At 43.2% G+C, this 20,536-nt stretch overlaps 2 protein-coding genes across 3 annotated transcripts; both read left to right on the forward strand.

Annotated features, from left to right (window-relative positions):
• LOC139205099 (circadian-associated transcriptional repressor-like) lies at positions 1-6,866 on the forward strand. The gene is made up of 6 exons (XM_070835203.1): positions 1-206; positions 2,029-2,384; positions 2,536-2,611; positions 2,957-3,035; positions 3,408-3,591; positions 3,701-6,866. The coding sequence occupies exons 2-6, from the start codon at positions 2,031-2,033 to the stop codon at positions 4,313-4,315; spliced, it is 1,308 nt and encodes a 435-aa protein (XP_070691304.1). The 5' UTR covers positions 1-206; positions 2,029-2,030; the 3' UTR covers positions 4,316-6,866.
• Positions 6,867-13,853: 6,987 nt separating this feature from the next.
• On the forward strand, positions 13,854-20,483 carry prpf3 (PRP3 pre-mRNA processing factor 3 homolog (yeast)). Of its 2 annotated transcripts, none has more exons than XM_070835922.1 (17): positions 13,854-14,011; positions 14,328-14,481; positions 15,267-15,397; positions 15,610-15,777; positions 15,886-15,972; positions 16,089-16,369; positions 16,488-16,606; positions 16,700-16,887; positions 17,015-17,181; positions 17,378-17,460; positions 18,030-18,173; positions 18,254-18,353; positions 18,495-18,608; positions 18,708-18,826; positions 19,344-19,421; positions 19,504-19,559; positions 19,675-20,483. In XM_070835922.1, the coding sequence occupies exons 2-17, from the start codon at positions 14,337-14,339 to the stop codon at positions 19,822-19,824; spliced, it is 2,130 nt and encodes a 709-aa protein (XP_070692023.1). In that variant the 5' UTR covers positions 13,854-14,011; positions 14,328-14,336; the 3' UTR covers positions 19,825-20,483. The 2 variants fall into 2 exon arrangements, with proteins under 2 accessions (XP_070692023.1, XP_070692024.1); XM_070835923.1 differs by having other exon boundaries at positions 13,854-13,992.
• Positions 20,484-20,536: the final 53 nt, after the last annotated feature.

Below are 20,536 nucleotides of genomic sequence, written 5' to 3' on the forward strand. Positions count from 1 at the left end.
AGACAGAGAGACAGAGAGAGTGGGAGAGAGACACACAGAGAGACAGAGAGAGAGAGAGAGAGAGAGAGAGAGCTGAGGCTGGGCGCCCCGATGCTGCTCCAGCCACGGAGTGTGTACTGACTGATCTGTCGTAGCAAAGTACCGATAGGAGAGAGAGCCGCCAGGAGTGTTTCTGACTGCTGCTGTTTGATCCAGCATTACTGAAGGTGAGCATCTCCAATGAGGGGTTTTTTTTTGGTTTTCTGGTTTGCGTCTCCCGAAGTTGTCAGGCTTACTTAAAGGAATTTCCTGTCCTGCTTATGTTACCCTGTACGAGTACTATCTGATAATACAGCCCAAAGACAGCGGTGTTCATAGATCATAGCACGTAATGATATCCGATTATCAGGGTTCTTGTTTTGGCAGATTGTAACATCGATAAATCACGTTTTCTTTTGTAGTTGATATCTTCCTTGTTGTCATGCCACCCTGATTCATTTCTGGTGTTTTAGGTATTTGTATTACAGTTGTATGGGGCATTTTGTGTGGGGGAAAATATGCGGTGTGTTAGTTCCTGTTGTGGGCATCGTGGTGCGCAGACCCAGACAGGCAGCCAACACCTGAGACGCAGCCTCATGGTCCATGCCTACCTGTGCAGACTGTATAGACTCATGCACCATCACCATCACCTCCACCCCATCCCACCCACTCAACCTCCACCACCCCCATCCCACCCACCATAGACTGTGGACTAAATCACAGACAGCGTGGAGGAAAAAAAAAAAAAGAAAGAGGAATAAGGGCCAGATGTAATGATTTGGTTCCTCTACTATCTGTTATAGTTGACTCGTGCAGACGGATGTAAACAACGTGACATTTAGTTTTAAGAGGAAACAACCGGCCTGATGGGAGGCCAGCCATCAGACACAAATAACATGTGAGTGGGAAGGATTTTTGTCTGTTGTAAAAGCTGCACAGGCTTGTTGAAGTGTTTCTATTTGCCTGAAACTGACACGTTGGGGAGGCTCAGTGAGTGGCTCTTGCGCTTTTTCATCTTTGTAGGCATGCTGGACAAGTCTGTATCGCTCTCCTTTGTGTGTGAGCAAGTTTAGACTTTATTTTTCATGTTGATAAATGCTATGTGTGTGTGTGTTAGTTGAGTGTATTACCGTGACCCCTCTAATTTCCCTCAATGTGTTGGTGGGATCAGAGACCAGCAGGCACTCTGAGATTACAGAGAGAGAAAGAAATAGAGGCAGATAAAAGAGAGGCACATGGCCAGAGATACAGAATGTAAAATGTGAGTAAGAGAGGAAGAGGAGGAGGAGGAGGAGGAGGAGGAGGAGGAGGAGGAGGAGGAGGAGGAGGGCTGGTCTGTGGAAGAGGAGAGGTAGAGGAGCACCAGGCTTGTGTGCATAACGAACAGGATGAGCTGAAGGGAGATGAGAAGCATACAGAAACGCAGCCGTAGAGGAAAGAGAGAGAGGTTTGTGTGTGTGTGTGTGTGTGTGTGTGTGTGTGAATCCGGGGGAAGGGGGGGTGGTGGAGAGCAAGCCCGAGATGGGGAGGAGGGGCTAGAGAGAGCACTGGAGGCAGTGGGAGAGCGAGAGAGAGAGACTGCCTATTCTGATTTCACTACTCTACAAGCTCCCATCCCCCTCACATTTTACTCTCCTCTACAGTCTCCAATCTCCTCAATGGGAGCCAGACATGCACCACCATTGTGTGCCTACTGCCTACCCCCGGTCCCACTCTGCACCATGTTAAACTAGGGCACTGGTATACCCACCATTTTGAGTAATTGGGCTTATTATTTTTGGGACAGAAATGGGAACAAATGGAGTTTTGCCAAATGAAAAGCAGTTCTTTGCAATGATTTCGTCCTCACGCCTTTAATTTCTACACTGTCTACATTTGTCCTGGCTCTCACTGTTGTAACAACTTAAAACATGCTGGTTTTGAGTGTCCAGCCAAGACTCTTTTTTTTCTTTCTCTATAAGCTGTATTGAATGTCATAATAACCCTAACCCTCTGCTGCCGCCCCAACAGAAATGCAGTCCCAGGGCAGCACTTCCTCTCAGCCCTCCTTCGATTCCCTGAGCTCCAGCGACAGCCTCTTGTTCAGCGACTCTGAGCAGGCGGAGGACGACACAGATGTCTTCCTGACAGACAGCTCTTCCTCTGTCGTCATCAGTGGCGTGGGCGGGGCGGCGGCCAATGGGAGAGAGGGAGGATCGGAGAGCCCCGGGTCCCAGTGGACATGCGATGGCTTCACCGATAAAGAAGAAGAGGAGGAGTCATACAGGTCGGAAAGTGGCGGCAAGGCAGCTCACATCAGCTTGGACGAGAGGGATCCTACGAGCCAGATCCCCAAATCACAGGGAGACCTGCTGTTTGCTCAGAAGGTAAGGGGACTGGGTGAAGGGCCCTGGGTTGTTGAGAAAAGAGGTGACAGAGCAATGTGAGTGCAGAGGAAGGCCCGGCAGACTGATTCAGACAGCAGGGCCTAACCCAAACTCAGTAGTAATCTATCTTCCCTCCCTCTTCCTCTGTCAGTGTGCTGAGCTACAGGGTTTTGTCAGGCCTCTGCTGGAGCTGCTGAATGGACTGAAGAGGGGCCGATTCGACCGCGGTAAGCATCCTTACATCACTGCTTCTGCTCAAGCGTGTGTGCAGACTGGCAACTAAAGTTGTGGATGCTGAACACAGGTTTATATGATTGGAGGGGCCTCAGTCGATTAGAGTGTGTACCTTTGTGCGGCAGCCTGTATCGACGCAGCCTATTGATGTAGTCCAGAGTGCAGCGTGTGAAGCGACAGTCTTGTGGCTGACTCGTCAGCACACGAGAGTTTACAAGTTAAAGTGTATGTGTGTGTCAAACAGAGCGTGAGAGACAGTGCATGTCTGCCCATGCATACATTCTCTGTGACTATGAGAGTGCAAATGCTGACTGAGGGATTATATTTTTGATTGACAGGTTTGAGTAGTTTCCAGCAGAGCGTTGCCATGGATCGAATCCAGAGGATCGTGGGGGTTTTACAGAGACCCAACAGCGGGTAAGATGTCATTTACATTGTTCCACTATCCACCTGAAGTGTTTCTAACTATGTGTTACTCATTCTCGTACGCTGTACGCTACATCGTAGTTGAATTTTAGCATGCAGATGATTATTAAATTGGAGTAAGATCCACAAGAAGGGAGCAGGGAGGTCGTGCTCCATTTCAAGCCTCATCTCCTGTTCCATGTTTTATTGACTAGTCCTTGGGCAGGTAGAGTTACAGCATTCACAGACGTTTAGAGAAGCACCAACCCTCAGAAGAACATTTTTCTAGACTTGTATGCAGGACCATAAATGTCCAGTCAAACACAAATGTATTGCCATCTGTTCCTCACTTTTCATTTTTATTGTCTCATTTATTTTTTGTAGGGAGAAGTACCTGAACACTCTGCTCCAGGTGGAGATGATGCTGAAGGTTTGGTTCCCTCAGATCCACACTCAGCCGGTCTCTGCAGCCTCCAGCGTCGCCACATCCCCCACCCACTCCCTCCAAGACTCTTCCAGCTCCACCCCGCCACACAAGCACAGGGATCAGTTACATATTCCCGTCAAGGTGAGAGCAGAAGTATTCCTGTGTGTGCAGGAGCCCTCGCTTCCCACCAACACCGCCACACATTGAACTCTGTATTCACTTGCAAAATTCTTTCCTGCTCATTTTCCAGAAGCGCAGACTCAGCTGGACAGGTACGGACTCCCCTACGCCTTCCCCTGTGCTTCTAAAGTGCCCTCGAATCAGTGCAGAGGAGAAGAGGGTGAAGCAAGATCGTGATGAAAGGGAAGGCCCTCCTCCTCCATCATTGTCATCTGATGCAAACCAAAACTCACCAGATGTGGCCGATAACAGCCAGCTGAATGAGGACACAAAGGGAAAGGACAATGACAGCGAGGAGCCAAGCAAGCTATCAAAATACAAAGCAGGTCAAAGTTCTGAGCCGAGCCTGACGTGGGTCCACGTAGCCCCCATCCTGTCCCCACGAAAGGCCTGCCTCTCACATGAGGGCACAACAATGGCAGGTAGCACTGAAAACCAGCGTGTCGCTGCCATCCTCCCACCCAGGAGCAGGGGCAGTCCAGCTACGCAAGACAGCTCCATCTCTTCTACCACACCCTACAAGCACTCCAAAAATCTGAAGAAGCCAATCCGGTGCCAAAGCCAGCCTGTTGTTGGACAACAGAGTGAGAGTGAGACCATCGAGACCTGTGAGGGTCAAAGTCCATCTCCTCAAGTCACACTTAAGCCTTTGCCCAGGCTGTGCCCCACCCCCTTAGAGACCTGATGCACTGAGCAAGCAAAGAGCCGGCAGCCTTGCTTCGTTACATCACCGGGCTGAGAGCTGCTGAGAGCTGCTGTGAGAGGAAGAAGGGAGGAGGCTGAAGGCCTGCGATTATAGATACATTAACAAGCGGAAGGAGAGGAAAGAACTGTAGGTGACAGACGATGAAGACAAATGAGTGATCATACACAACCCCTCACGAAGACCACAATTACAACAAGGTTTTTCAAACAACAGGACATGATGTGTCTAAATGAGTCAAATCTATCAGAGCTGATCAGCACAATTGCTTAATAATCTAAACCTTTGCACAAAAGCAGTTGTGGTTGAGGGGGATAATGGAGAAGACTCAAAGCTCAAAGGCTATTTACAGCTTATTGATCATGATAATGACCAACATGAGAGATTTTTAAGAATTTTGAGGAACAGATAGAAGTTTCTCCTCAGCATGAAAGCAATCAATATAGTCAGAGATGACTGATGACATCAAACCAGAGGGACACGCTCGATCTGTACGTAGAGACACTGATGTCAGTATCCAGAATGACAGCATCTAAGCTAATTATGATGAGGTGTCTAGTTAGGATTCAGTCCAGAGTGAGTAACAAAGGGTGAGCTGAATTTGATTCTAGTCTTAAGGCAGGAGACAAGTTTGACCTTACATTCACTTGTAGATAGAAGTGAGGCATCTGGCCTGAAGAGGAAACGCAACATTGAAGTCAATGGAAATCTTGTAGCTAGCGATGTGAGAAATACAGTGTGCAAAGCGCAGCATTATACTGTTCGTGTTAGAGTCAGTGGAGAAAACGATGTCATCAACTCACGAATGTAATCCAAGAACTGTTTGGGAGCTCGGCTGGCCGATCTGACGCAAGGCATCGACAGGAGTGACATCGCGGCAATCAGAGGTCAACCAGCTTTTCTTGTCGTGCTGCAGATCAGATGTTTCTGTCCGGTCCTCAACTGCAAACTGACTGGCAGTCGTTGCCGTGAAAATCCAAGGAAGACCAGCTGAAGGAAAAAACAAGGACCACTCGAAGACGTATGACTCTTGAGTCCCACGGTTAATTTATTCGTGTGTAGATTGGACAATGCATTTATTTATTGTTTGTATTTATTTATTGGGCAGCTGAATATAGCCTGCTGTGCGCTTGCATAGTTTGGCCTACAATGTTTGGAGGTGACTCAGAAGACGCTGGTGACAGTTGTTTGTGGTTTTTATTGCTCCTGAGGAAAAAAAACTGAAGTGAAATCTTGTGATTGGAATATTGGACTACTGTGCCTTTTACCAAATGGGTTGTGTTCACAAAAGCATTTGGTGCTTTCAGTGCATTCATCCTGCATTTTGATTGTTTGCTATTATTTCACCAAACCAGTACACACATTCAATCATGAAAGCCTACATGTAGTCATTTTCATCTTGCTTCTAAAGTTACACACAGCATCAGAAAATCAACAGTATTGTCAGCTATCTATCTACTGCTTAAAAACCAGCATCCAGCTCTAGTACTCTGATCTACAGTTAATCCAAACTGCCTGCATCTCCAACCTTTACACGCTCCAACAGCAGTGGCCACTATTTGTCATGTAGTTTTAACGTGTAGCCTTCCTTTGGGGCTTTTTCTCTTGGTTCTGGTCAGAAGAGGAACAGACTTAACTGCACTTATAGCTGGTGCTCTTGAAAACTTGAAAAAAAAAAATGAAAATATAAATGTAAGGGAGGAAATCTTTATTTGCACCACCCTCTACTGCTGCTATTGTTGCTCTAATTCCAGTTCTAATTTAGCCGTTTGATAGGAAGCTCTCTCTTTATTTGGAAATCTGCTCACAATATCCTTCTCAATGTGGGAGGGGTTTTACCGATGTGATTGGATTGACCTATATTGCAAAAATATTGTAAATATTTTGACTGAAATATTTTTAAATTGGAACAAGTGATTAATACGCTATTTACATAAATAAAGAGGGGGTATATCCACGTTCTAGGCTCCTCCAAAAAAAACACCATGTGTGAACACAAAGCCACTGGCAGCCTCCATGTTACTGCCTATGTTTGTGGTGTAAGGAGTGTACAAACCCTCAGTCACAGACCCAGAGTCAGACCACCGTACCCCATCCCGTCTTCAAACGTGACAGCATGTTGTGCCAGACGCTGACTCTCGATCAGACGCTGCGGGTGTCCTCCTCCCCACTCCTGTTTTTGTACGGTTGTGGTATGACAGAGAAACCAATTGCACTTATTTTTCATTGTTTATGTCCTTTTTTCATGTATGTTTTCTACTGCAGCAACCACTGCTGATTGGTCAGAAATAATATGTCTTGTTTATTTCAGCTGCCTTTTTCTTCTGAAATTGTAAAAGCTGACTGTAGTTCCCCCTCTTCTCCCCTCCCCCACTCTGCTGCATTCGTCTGCCCTTGCCCTCTCTCCTTCATCTCCCTCAATCCTGTTAGTATCTTTTCTTTCTTAACTAAACTCTCACCCCATCTCTACATGATATTACTCTTCTGGCTACTTTTTCAATAATGATGAAAAGGAAAAAAAATTCTTTTAATAAATGACACATTTTTGAAACTGAACTGCCTGCCTGGATTTCCTGCTCATTTGGGGAGTTTTTGTGTATTTACTTGTGTCCACACATTTGCAGTTTTTGTTGTCTTCTTGATCTAATGTAAGTAGGACCCGTTTTTTTGGAAAGCAGCTCTCAATGGGGTGCAGATTTAGAGACTTTACATTTTCAAGTGTGCGTGTGTGGATGGTAGGGTGATTAAAGGAGGGCGAGGGTAGTGAGAAGGAGGGGCGGCAGGGTGTGAGACTACAGCCTTGGTAATCTGACTGGCAGTAGTGGGGGGGGGGCTGGCTGATCCTCCAACCAGCTGCTTCTACACAGCGTAAACACTACGCTTGAATGTGCGTTCATGTGGCCTGGTTGTTTATTTCCTGAGATCACAATGAGTAAATACCTCCTATAGATGGAAGAGGAGAGAGTGGCGTGGTTTTGTCTGAGCAGAGCAGTCCAACGGGGGCTCAGGTCTTGATTTCTGCACCCAGGCATGATGATTTCAGTCGCTCTAAAAAAAATCAACGGTCAAGAGTCAAACGTTAATCTCACAGATCACTCACCAAAGTGTCCTGTCTACCTGTTAAAGCCCATAAAACTTAACAGAAACCAGGCTGTTGCCAGTGATGTTTTTTCTACACAAAACACATGATTGTGCAACATGATTGACAGAAAAAAACCAAATTGCTGATAACCCAAAGGTACACTGGGTGCCAGTTGATTGTAATATTATGTGACATGAGTGATATTTATGATATGTGATATTTACGTCTCAGTATAGAGTAAGTCATTGTTGAAAGCTGTAGACAAGAGGGTGTGTATAACTGGTGATAGGATTATTTCATAGTTCCAAGTCGATTGGTCAGAAGATTAATCAGTGACTATTTTGATGATTGAGTAATTCTTGAAGCTACAACTACAAATATTCTCTGGTTCCAAAGTGAGGATTTACAGCCTTTTTTTGATTTTCTATCATTTTGAACTGAATGTCTGGGCTTTGGACTGATAGTCAGACAAAACAAACATTTCATCTCTGATGGAAATTGTGATGGAAAGTTTTCTCTATATCTGACTTCTTATATAGACTAAATGATCTAATGGAGAAAATGATTAGCAGATTACTCAATAATGAAAATAATGGTTAGCTACAGCTCCGGTTTGATATATTTAATCTAATATTAAACATAATTTGACTCAAATTCCTGAATTAAACATAACATTCATCATTTTCTCTCCACTCCAGCATCACATCCATGGATACTGCTGGCACATGGGCACGAGAGTGGCAAATTTTAAGAGGGTGTGGTTTGATGTCTTCCTGCTCAGACGGGATGAAATCAGCCATGCTGCACATACACACACACACACACACACATACACACATACAGTCGTAAACACAGATACACACATGCGTGTGCCACTCCCCGCCACACGCTCTGACACACTGACTGGCTGATTTTGAGATGGGCCTGTCTCTGACACACTGACTGTGCTACATTACAACAACAGAGAACGCCCTCCCTCCCTCCTCCCCTCCGCCTCCCTCCCTCTCAGCCCCCCCTTGTATCCATGCAGTTTTTAGCAGAGAAGCCCTTGCCCTCCATCTCCCCCTGCCACTACTACCCCCCCTTTCCTCCTCTGGAGGATGGAAATGAGGGGCAAAAGGAAAAGGACGGGGAGAGGATGTGTGGAGGGCACAGGGAGGAAATCTGACCTCACTCAGTTTTGGGGAGCGTGGAGGCATTTGTTGTTTTTCACAAATGTTTTGAATAATAATGAAAAAAATGCTTTTTTTTCTCACTCACTCCACCCTTTTATTTTGTGTTCACATTTTTTTTTTTTACTTTGTCTTGTACAATTTTGTTTTAAAAAAAGTTTTATACTCACACTGCATTATATTGAATTTGTAATTGTTCATATTACACCACATAATCAGCAGTCAAAAATGATTATTGTTATTGCATCATAAATGTGCTCAGTTGTTTTAACTTCTCCGAGTGTCCAACAAGCCTATGTTGGATTAATAGAGCACGTGTGTCTGTACATCAATAGGATTGCACATAATGAACTTACTGCCCTGCTTATCTCTTGTTGTGTAGGTCTTAATTGTGGTTCCACATTCTCTTATTGGTTTTAACAAGTTAATGATTTAAGAGCGTCTGTCCACCTCTGCCATGTGCGTGATGAAGGGAATGACACAATGAGGTGCTTATTCACTTATTCTGAACTCCCCTCCCCCACAATTCACTCACTGCACTCCAGTAAAATTCACGTGAGGTGAAGCCACACTGTGACTTCACAACTACACACACACACACACACACACACTCGCTCATGTGCTCACATAAGTGCATAGACATGATAGGAGCACACTCACACACTTGCTCTTACTCACCCCGAGTCCTCGGGGGGTTTTACTGCCGACTGGTCCCAAAACAGCCTGGATGCTCATTAAAATTGCACAGTGGCCAGCCCTGTGAGGGAAATCTGAGCTACTTCGAAGTCGTTTCTTTCCTTACTGGAGCTCACGGTGATGATGGGCCTTGGTGGGGTTGAAAACGTTGCTCTGCCCACCATCTGTGGTCCCCTTCACCGTGATGTCACCACCAACAGGGGACACGGTAAAGACAGAGATACCAGGACTACATTTTCAAGGACGCACGTGTGTCTCATGACATTGTGTGTGATATTTGGGGCACAGCCGAGCTACAGGCAAATAACATCCTCATCAGTTTCTTTGGCCTGAATGTGTTCTCTGAAGTCTGCTCGTGATGACGCCATCTTACACGACTGCTCAATTATTCAGGTACAGTGAGTGAAAGGGAAACACCAGATAGGATACACAGAGGATGGAAAAAAGGGAGAGGTGTAAAGAAGGCAGGGTTGAAAAACAGAGGGCGTTATGAATGAGAGAAAAAGTAGAGGTCGACCAACACTGAATTTTAATCATAGGCAGACATAATAACAATAGTTTGGAACAGGAAAAAGCAGATTAATTGGCCAATATCAACCCCTGCTTCTCCCAGCTCCCATGCAGGCTGTGTTTTACTTCCGCAGCAATGTTGGCTACTTATACCAACTCTGAACATAATCATTATCAAGAGAATATCTTGAAGGGTACTTCCATGGATTACATGGTTGGAATATGTTTACGATGGATGATGTGCTGTATGTGGCTTACGATTGGCCAGGAAGGATTACTTCTGTTGCACATCACGTTACAATTTAAAATCCACTCCTGCAAACCAGTAATCTTGGTGCACACTCCCAGCGTATGTAGGATCCTAAAGGGTATGATTTTATTCCATGAATGGATAGTTATGTGGCTGGTTTATTTGGAAGAGAGAACATGGTAAGTTAAGTAAAAGTTGAACGGTTTATTTTTCTCCATGTCTTGTATCGTGGACAAGGAGCTGTTAGTGTTGCAGTGTTCAGTATGTTTGACAGATAACTTTAGTGGGGAGAAATAAACTAAAACAAAATTGTCATTCATATTGTCAAATGCCATCACCAGAATACTGTGTTGAAGTATCTCTGATGTGGGCTGCTGCATATTTATGGCTGCCACTCTCCTGGTCAAGCACACTGAGTGTCATTTCATGGGTTCTTGTTTAGGTTATTATCAGGAGTTAATCACACACATTTATTTTCAGCAAAAGTGGCCCTCAAACAATCCGATTGGCCATTTACCCGTAGCTGTGCTAGGCTTGCACTTGGCTAGCCAAATTCTCAGGACTGCAGTTATCCTCAATCTAATGTGTTAATAATGCCATACAGTAACCAACAACCTTATGCTAATAATTTACAAATAAAGCTGTCTTGTATAAAGTTCATTTTCATTTAGATATAAATTATCTCATGTACACAATAACATTACCTCGTCTTAATGTATGTATGGTGCCTCGATGAAAAATGGTGATGTTTGTCCCCATTGGAGCAAAGTTCCACCGATAACAATAGTTTTTACAACATCTTATTGGCGCCATTTAATCTGCCCAAGCAATTAATTGATCAATTTGTAGATAAAAACAGTAAAGATAAAAGCTTACTCTCTTTGTGGACGACTTGGGATTTAGTATCAGCACGTGCACACACACTGTTACACACATTGAGGTCCTAGCAGCCCATGTGTGAAGTAAAGACAGTGGAGTCCCCTGAGATCTTTTCTTCTAAGATGATTTACAGCCCCTGTCAGATACAATGATACAAAACTGGGTCAGCATGATGAAATATATCATAACCACACACTTGATGAATCAAAAAGCTGTGTGAAGGAACATAGGGAATATCTTCAATAAAGTCCCAAATTATGCATTTATGTAATATTCATACCATGGCAACAATGCACATTAATGCACACAGCTAGCATCACGCTGTGATTTAGAAAACCGAGGATGTTTGGGGGAAATAACTGAATGAAAGGAAACACTTGTGAGAGACTCAACAATTAGCGCTTTGCAGATATTGGGTTAGGATTAACTGCAGACTAAATGCCTGACATTCCAGTAATATAATAGATTAATTCATACCGCTTTCACCGCAGCCCCCATGATGCTGTATTACGCTTGTTTTACACTGCACAGACAAGTAGAAGCTACTGTTTGCTGGTGTGGGTAAGAGCATGCGTGAGTGTGCATGTGACCCTGTGTGTGTTTTGTTTTGCTGTGTGTACTTGAATAGAAATATCTGTGGTATTGTCATATTATGTGCTGAGGTGTCATTACATAATAGAGTTGGCTGGAGAGAGAAGGGGAGGGGGGTGCAGACAGCACATGTGAGGTACCAACGAGGATTTCAGGTTGATGGCGGGTGGTGGTGGAGGTATCTGGGTGGGTAAATGTGAATGAATGTGTTGTCAATCACTTGATTACAACCAGATTAAAGCATTAGTCTTGTAAATGTATATTTAACCAGTTTTTTTTTTTTTACCAAATTCAAGGTCAAAATTGGAGCGATAATTAGCTGACTGACAGACCAGCTTTAAATATTAATGATGAAATTACTCTCATATAGTGCTGAAATGACCAATTAGTAGTAAAGAGATTTCTTTACTTTATACCATTGTAAATTGCATATTTTTTGGATTTTTGGACTGCGGCTAGAGTACAAATATTAATAGAAAATTAAGCATTTAGTCAGAAAATAATCAGTAGACTTTTTTTTCAAATTCATTCACTCATCGTAGCCCTAATGATTAATTGTGTGGTCTATCGAATGTCAATAACAAGTTCCCAGAGCACTTGGTGAACTCCTATAATGTCTTATTTTGTCCAACAGACCAAAACCGAGATATATTCAGTTTACTAACATGGAAAATTAAGAAAAGCAGAAAATGTTCATATTTGACCAGTTGGAAACATTTTTTTCTCCATTTATACTTTAGAAAACACAAAACACTGTGATGATTATCAAAATAACTGTTGATTAATTTTCTGTCGCTCAATTATTGAACACATTTTTTCAGCTCTAGATGTCACCTTAGAAACTGGGAAATTGTGATGGAAATTTTTCATAATTTCATAATTTTGTATATTGAAAAAAAATACAGGTCAATCACTATCCAAAAGGACTGTTAGTTGGAACTCAAATTTCTGTTACAGTGTATACACCATAGTCTCATTTCTTTTTTTCACACGCTAGAAAGGTTTCTAAACACAAAGAAGTTTCTGGTGGTAGAAATATCTCACATTTCAGCACAGAAAAAAAAACAAACTATACAATGAAAGTCTGTCAAAACTTGTCCTCCTACTATTCTGTGACACTAATCAGAGGTTTCCTTTAAGCTACCAATCTGGTTACCGCAAACCGTCTAAAAGTCCGGTTATTCACATAAATTGGGCGGTGGTGTGCATGTAAACATGGATGTAAACAGTGAGCAAGAGAATGAGTGAGTGAAAGCAAGAGGGTAAGCTGTGGTGGACGTAACCTTGATGAATCAGCATATGAAGGGGTTGATGGTGGGGCTGTGCTGTTCAGTAGGAGTGATTGAATGTAGCTATAATGAGCGGCTGACGTCTTGATGAGTGTTATAACTCTGCAGAAAGAGCATGTCTGGAAGACTATAATATGCTGCGTATATACAGTTTATCCCGTCACTGGAGGGTTACACACAGCATTAGCACAGTGAGTGAAGGCATGGACGTGGATTGCTGTGGAGGGGGGTGATCTGGCAGACTGGTGTAGCCTCAGGCTCACTACTGCATTCATGCTCACATTACTGTACTACAACTGCACTCAGTTGACCCACATCATGCAAAGATAGAGGAAAACTGAGGGGGTGGGGTTACAGTGGGAGGACATGGAGATCACATGATAACCCTGAGCTTTTACCAGGGGACTGGCTTCATGGCAAATCTGGGGTTAGTTGGACAACAGTTAGGCAATGTTTAACTCTAGACTGAGTAGCGACATGAGGAGCTTATGAATAGGTTGTACTTTTATCGTGTAAATCAAATCCTGAGCCTTTACTTTAGGAGAGGCAACTGGAAATGCAGTCAAACTAATATTGTGGGCAGTTTGCTTCAGTTTATCTGTTCATTTTCTGGTGAACAGGCTATTTTATGGGTATTTGACATGGTTTTGCAATGTATTTAACATATCAACTTTGTGTTACAGGCCAAAAACTCTAAGTGTACTGACAAGTTTTAAAAGAAGGATTATATTTAGGCACAATTAAGAATTAGAACAAATAATAATTATTGCCGCACACTGACTCTGATCTCTGGCTGGCTTAACCTAAATCTGCAGGAAGAGTGGAGGAATAGTGCATGTTCTTTCTGTAGAGTTTAAATGATAGCTGACCTCTGTAAAGCCTGACTTTTGGTCACATTAGTCAAAGAAACAAGTCTTACCTTGAGGGAAACCTGTGACACAGCCGGACACTTCTCTCCAGGTGCAGCTGGGTGGAAGCAGCGGACATTTAACCGAACCGACTGCGCAGCTAAAGGGCCACGAAGAAGAAGCAGCTTCCATTTCCTCTTCCGGGTCTTGAATTAGAAACGTCGTGTGAACGGCGCGACCAAACAGAAACTTTTGCATCAAACTGAGCAGTTTGAGTATTTTACTCTTCTTAAACTTGATCGTTTTGAAGCGACCTTCGCAGCGTAGGCGGCCTGACAAAGGGTAAAGGCAGAGCTGAAAGGTTTGAGCGTTTAATTAAACAGTTATTGGCTGGTGTTGGTAGCTGCCAGACAGCAGTGTGCTAATGGTAGCTAGCAGGCAGCCGGGGAGTTTTGGCGGATGTAATTGATTTGAGCTCGGATGTTGCCTGGTTAGCCAGTATAACATCACAGCTATCAATTAGTTAGTGTGAGCTAATAACTGGATGTTAGTGTTTGTGAATGGGTATGAATGTAGTACTTGGCTACAGTCCATGGAGATATGTGGGCGATAACCAGGCTAATTAGCGTGAGTGAGTGAGTGATGCTAAATGTTGTAAATTATATGGTGTTCTGCAGGATTGGAGGATGTCTCTTCCAAAACGGGAGGTGGAGGAGCTGAGACCATGGGTGGAGCGTACTGTGAAGAAGGTGCTGGGTTTCTCAGAGCCCACTGTGGTCACTGCAGCTTTGCACTGTGTTGGAAAAGGACTGGACAAAAGGAAAACTATAGGTAACTGTACTGACCATTTGATTTGTAGTATGTAATCTCATACCTAGCGGTACATAAAGATTTAGTTGAGATCCAGCTGAGACACAATGCGTTTCGCATCTTTTGCTCTAAAAATCTCAAGTAACCACCTCTGATCAGGAAGATTTCATAACAGTTATCAATTTTAGCTATCAATGGAGAATGCAGTAATAATTAAACAGAGTAAAGACTAAATGTTTACAGTTTGCTGCCCAGCCACAAGGAAAGACTGCAGTGGCAAAGTTGTTTATGTCACCTGTGAATGAAATCAGGGACACTTTCATAATGTCTAAATTGTAATATGTGGTTAGTAATACCCCCGACTACTATCAGTGGGATTTTAGCTAGCAGCAGTTATTTTTTGCCCCAAAGAACATCATGTTAAAACTAAATTTAAAACTACAAGTGATAGTTTGCTTTTATATGTTCTGTAAATTAGTCCAGATGAAAAATGATTATCACCAACAAAGGTCCCCTTTTCCCTCATTTTAATTGACAGCATTGACAAGGTGATTCATCTTTGTGGACTCAGTTATCAGGCAGTGACTTACAAAACAGCCCAAATTAACCTGGGTTATTGCAGAAGTTAGGTTGATGTGAATCATGTGAATGGTTTAGTTAAGATATCAGCTTAGTCTGGGTATCCACATAGCGCATGATTTGTGAAGGTGCTCAGTGATGAGGTGAAGAGGTTATTGTTAAATTGTGGCAATTATCAAAGGAGTGCTGGATTTGTGCTAATAATTTGACTCTCATTTCCACCTCAGACCAGCTGCGTCCCTTCCTTGATGATTCTGCTGGAGGTTTTGTAGAGCGTCTTTTTGAAGCTTTGGAGGAAAGCCGCAATGCCCGTGGCAACAAAGGAGCAGGAGAAAAGAATCGCAAGAGGGACCTTAAGGTGCGCAAACCCCTGAGCAGACTTGAACTAGTAAACTTTGTACTGTCACTGTATAGCTAAAGAATTAGGCCTAGAACTAATTAATTTATTGACCACAGTCTAAAAGCCAGGAAACCAGACAATGCCCTATTATTAGATTGAAGACGACACACTAATGTGTGGCTTAATGGTGACATGTGATAATGGTTTCTGTTATGGCTGGTTGGTCTCAGGATGTGTTCGGTGATGAGACTGAAGCGGGTGCAGTGCGAGAAACTCAGGAGTTAGGAGATGGGACAGCTCCAAAGCGCAAACGAGTCCCTCGCTTCGAGGAGGTGGAAGAGCCCGAGGTCATACCTGGACCTCCATCTGAGAGCCCTGGCATGCTCACTAAAATACAGGTATAAGACAATTTTTACAGTGAACACTAAGATTGTGCTGAAATAAATTGTTTTTGAGTTTCTTATGATAAACCTATTGTATTTACTAACATTTTTCTGTTCTAATAGATTAAACAGATGATGGAGGCAGCCACAAAGCAGATAGAAGAGAGGAAGAAACAACTGAGCTTTGCCTCTTCAGTTCCTGCAGCACCAGTAAAAAAAAATTTTTTTTTCCAAAATTTCAAGACTTAACACACTGAGAAACAAGTGTCAGCAATTTCAGGCGATGCATTAAATATGACATCATTCTTATTTCTCTCTGACTTTAGCGGCTGCCTCTTCCCACACCACAATCACAAATGGATGTCCCTCCAGTCTCTCGGCTTCTTGGCACTCCCGCTGCTGCAGGTGGTGCCTCATCTATCGCCCCCTCCCAGGCTGCCAGCTTCATGAATGATGCCATCGAGAAAGCCCGCAAGGCTGCTGAGCTACAGGCCCGCATCCAGTCCCAGTTAGCCATGAAACCTGGTATCCTCGGAGCTTTGGGGAACACTGGGCCTCACAACCTAGTGGCACTAGCTAATCTGCATGCAATGGGAATTGCCCCACCGTGAGTAATTCCACAATATAAAAATGTAAAGAGAAACAATCATGGGAGAGATTTCTTTTTGTTAATGTGGCAATGTGAAAATACACTGCTCTGTGTCTCTTATGTGTCCCATTCATAGGAAAGTGGAAGTCAAGGAGGTGAACAAGCCAACACCTCTTATTCTGGACGACAAGGGAAGAACTGTAGATGCCAGTGGCAAAGAGGTTGAACTCACTCACCGTATGCCCACACTGAAAGGTACGGTAGAGTTTCCATTTCCTGTGTACACATACACACTACCATAACTTCTTGTTTAGGCATTCTGTAATTCATTCTCTTCTGTCTTTGTAGCGAACATTCGAGCGGTAAAGAGAGAGCAGTTTCGTCAGCAACTGAAGGAGAAGCCTGGGGAGGACTTGGAGTCCACGTCCTACTTTGACCAACGTGTGTCTATTACACCAGCTCAGCGCGCTCGCAGGAGCTTCAAATTTCATGACCAGGGACGCTTTGAGAAGATTGCTCAGAGAATTAGAACCAAGGTTGGATTAACCCCTAAATGATCAGATACCAGCAGTTACCTCCACCTGCTTATTTGCAATAGACATGAAATGAAAACCAAATCAAATCGTCTTTTGTCCCTCCTGTATTGATGTTGACCTCAATCAGGCCCAGTTGGAAAGGCTCCAGTGTGAGATTGCCCAGGCAGCAAAGAAGACAGGAATCCAGGCATCCACCAAGCTGGCATTGATCGCCCCTAAAAAAGAGATTGGAGAAGGGGAGGTGCCCAACATTGAGTGGTGGGACTCTTTCATCCTGCCCTCCAACATAGACTTGTAAGAAACTACAGCTACCCCACAAACTTACACACTTCATATGATGTTAAATGGTAAAATTATCTGTCGCCTCATTCTCACTGGCATGGTGAATCTGCAGAATATCTAGCACAATCTTTATGGCATAAATAATGATGCAGTTTGTACAATCAACTTACTGTCGTTAACTGACATTTTTATTCTCCCTCTTATGAAGAACACCCAACACAATGTTTGAACAGATGGAGCTCTTTGGTGTGACCAACCTGGTAGAGCATCCTGCCCAAATTAGCCCTCCAGGTAAGTGTATGAAAAGTTAAAGGTGCTCCCAAAGTATGCGTGCCAAACACTCGGAGAGAGATACCAATTGACAGTGTGTGTGTTTTAATGCGAGCCTTGCACAAGCTTGCTTAATTAAAACATTTGGAGTTTAGGTGTAGGAAAAGGAATCTGTCAGAGTTATCACACAATCTTACTTCACAGATCGAGTGTCACGGTTAAAACCATAGATATTCAAATTTGTTTTTGTCTCTCAGATCTCAGACGCTAAGTTGTTACCTCTGTGCTTATGGAATTGTTTGACAAAATTGATTGTTTTGCAATTGTGCAGCAGATTTGAACAATGTGCAGAGTTACATACATACATTACTACTACATACTGGTGTATATATATATATTTTATTTTTTACCTTTTCTGTCCTGAACCGTAGCACTATGTTGTATGTGTATACTCAAATTCTTAAATGCAATTATGCATCTTTAATCTGCCAACAAGCCATTGCACATCCTATAAACTGTCTAGGTATTTTATTACTACCATGATACTTTACTGTAATAGCTACAACATATTTCTTTATTTTTTTACTCAGTTGATACAGATAAGCCAGTGACACTGGGTGTATATCTGACAAAGAAAGAACAGAAGAAACTAAGAAGACAGACACGAAGGGAGGGACAAAAAGAAGTTCAAGAGAAGGTTCGTCTGGGACTGATGCCCCCACCAGAGCCTAAAGGTACCCGCACACAAATTACTATTAATACTAACAAAAAAAGATTAAACGTAACCTAATGATGTTTGCTTTCCTTTTCACAGTACGCATCTCCAACCTGATGAGAGTGCTGGGGACGGAGGCAGTTCAGGACCCCACAAAGGTGGAGGCCCATGTCAGAGCGCAGATGGCCAAGAGACAGAAGTTAGCGAAACAATTAACCTTTTCATTGCTTCTCCCTCGCCCTATCCTCGTTTCTAGCACTGTTCTGAATTTTCCATTTAACATTGCATGATAATCTGAGCTTTCTTAAAGGTTTTTCTAACTGTGTCCCTTTCTGTGCAGGGCTCATGAGGAGGCCAATGCAGCCCGCAAGCTAACAGCAGAGCAGAGGAAAGAGAAGAAGGTCAAGAAGTTAAAAGAGGACCTTACTAATGGTGTTCACATTGCAGTGTACAGGTCTGCATCTGCAGGGACATAGCACATTCTGTAGTTCAAACACATTGCAGTGTGTCACAGAAGTGTGTCTAATTTAAGCACCATACCTTCCTTGCACAGGATCCGTAACCTGCAAAATCCTGCTAAGAAGTTTAAAGTGGAGGCCAATGCCAACCAGCTGTACCTGACAGGCACAGTAGTTCTGCACAAAGATGTCAACCTTGTGGTGGTGGAGGGAGGTAAGGGACAACAGTGGCACGTGCCAATGCAAACCTGTCGATGCTCTCGGTAAAGTTATTTTCACAAACCACAGCTGGTACGTTTTAATGACATGCCTTTGTAATAAACATTTGTTGTTACGGGAAAAGAGCTGTGGTGCGGAGCATAACACCAATTTAACACATTGCTAACTACAAATTGACTGAAGTACAGAAAGTCTTAAGGGGTCTGTATCATCCCTTAAGACTTTTCAGAGACCTGACCGAATGAACTAAAATTAGTTTGTTAGGGTTTTAGCATTTTGTGTTCTGTAAGCTTGGGTGTGTTATGTCAGTGTGATGTTAAGGATAGCTCAGTATGTGATTATACTCATGTAATTCTTGGAGTTGGTCCTTTCCAGGGTAAACTACTAGGAACATTATTGGTCTTGTTAAAAATAAAATGAGGCTGAGGTTCTACAAAGATTTATCTTCTCTGCTACCCTTTGAGAATTTAAAGACAATCCAAGTCGCATACAAAATCTGAATTTTTTTTTAGGACCTAAATCCCAGAAAAAGTTCAAGAGGCTGATGCTGCACAGAATCAAATGGGAGGAACACAACAGTAAAAGAGATGGTAAGAGTGGCCTGACTTTTTGACAATTGTCATTGTGCTTCTTTTGGGGATATTTAACTCTCTGCAATTGATTCTCAAATAGATCCAGATGGTGATGATGACACAAAGAGGAACAACAAGTGCTGGTTGATTTGGGAGGTGAGTTTTAATGTCCTACTTCCTGCTGCAGACTCATGTTGTGTTGTCCAAATATATACATTTAAATTTTGATTATTTTGTTTGACAAGTCTTGTGATCCCTCTTGGTTCTCCAGGGCACAGCTAAAGACCATAGTTTTGGGGACATGAAGTTCAAGCAGTGCCCCACGGAGAACATGGCCAGGGAACACTTCAAGAAACACGGCACAGAACACTACTGGGATCTAGCTCTCAGCAAGAGCGTGTTGGACACTGCAGATGACTGAAAACCTGCCGAGAGCACGTAGTGTCAGTCAACGCCCCCTTCAACAAGCCCCCAGACTCACAGCCTCGCAACCAGTCGGCCCTCACGGCTGCCTGTAAATGGGGACAGCGGACTTAATCAAGAGACTTGAGCATAGAAACGGAGGAACAATAAAACCTGTGTGGAAGTTTTTGTGAGAATGTGTGACAGATTTGGGTGTCTAGGACAAAATGTGTGTGTACGCCTGCATCAGTGTTCACCTCTTTGATTGTGGGCTGTTCTGTTGTGTCATCTGTCATTAAATACAGTCTGACAGATTGCACTGTGTGATGTAGATCACTCACCCAAGGCTTTATGTGATGACAAAATGGTGTCCGATTATGTCATGATTTTGTGATGAAACCCCTCTATGTACACTGATAATAAATTCCTGTTTGAGTCAAGCAGTAAACAAAAACTTTTGCACAGCTATTGTGCAAACACATTAAGAGAGGATCTCTGGGTTGTGTTGCAAGATTGTCATAAGACTCATAGTAGTCCTTGCAAGTACATTTCGCAGAATTTAAAGTTCCCAAATCCATATTTTATTCTTTTTTGGAGAAGCGAGACAATCTTTGCCTCGCTTGTAGCTTTATTTCTCTCTAACGTTACATTCACAGCCTTAAATAAACGACTAAGTTTAACCCACATGTGTCCGACTCTGATATTTATCTTGCTCTAACACAAGACATAAA

The sequence above is a fragment of the Pempheris klunzingeri genome, chromosome 8 (assembly GCF_042242105.1).
Source record: "Pempheris klunzingeri isolate RE-2024b chromosome 8, fPemKlu1.hap1, whole genome shotgun sequence".
Taxonomy (NCBI): domain Eukaryota; kingdom Metazoa; phylum Chordata; class Actinopteri; order Acropomatiformes; family Pempheridae; genus Pempheris; species Pempheris klunzingeri.

Excerpts from the sequence above, each read along its gene's own strand:
- prpf3 (XM_070835922.1), top strand. The coding sequence starts at position 14,337 with ATGTCTCTTCCAAAACGGGAGGTGGAGGAGCTGAGACCATGGGTGGAG. Across the intron at positions 17,182-17,377 it reads CTGCCCTCCAACATAGACTT|AACACCCAACACAATGTTTG; the intron begins GTAAGAAACTAC and ends CCTCTTATGAAG. Across the intron at positions 18,174-18,253 it reads GCCCCCACCAGAGCCTAAAG|TACGCATCTCCAACCTGATG; the intron begins GTACCCGCACAC and ends TCCTTTTCACAG.
- LOC139205099 (XM_070835203.1), top strand. The coding sequence starts at position 2,031 with ATGCAGTCCCAGGGCAGCACTTCCTCTCAGCCCTCCTTCGATTCCCTG. Across the intron at positions 2,385-2,535 it reads ACCTGCTGTTTGCTCAGAAG|TGTGCTGAGCTACAGGGTTT; the intron begins GTAAGGGGACTG and ends TTCCTCTGTCAG. Across the intron at positions 3,036-3,407 it reads TTACAGAGACCCAACAGCGG|GGAGAAGTACCTGAACACTC; the intron begins GTAAGATGTCAT and ends TATTTTTTGTAG.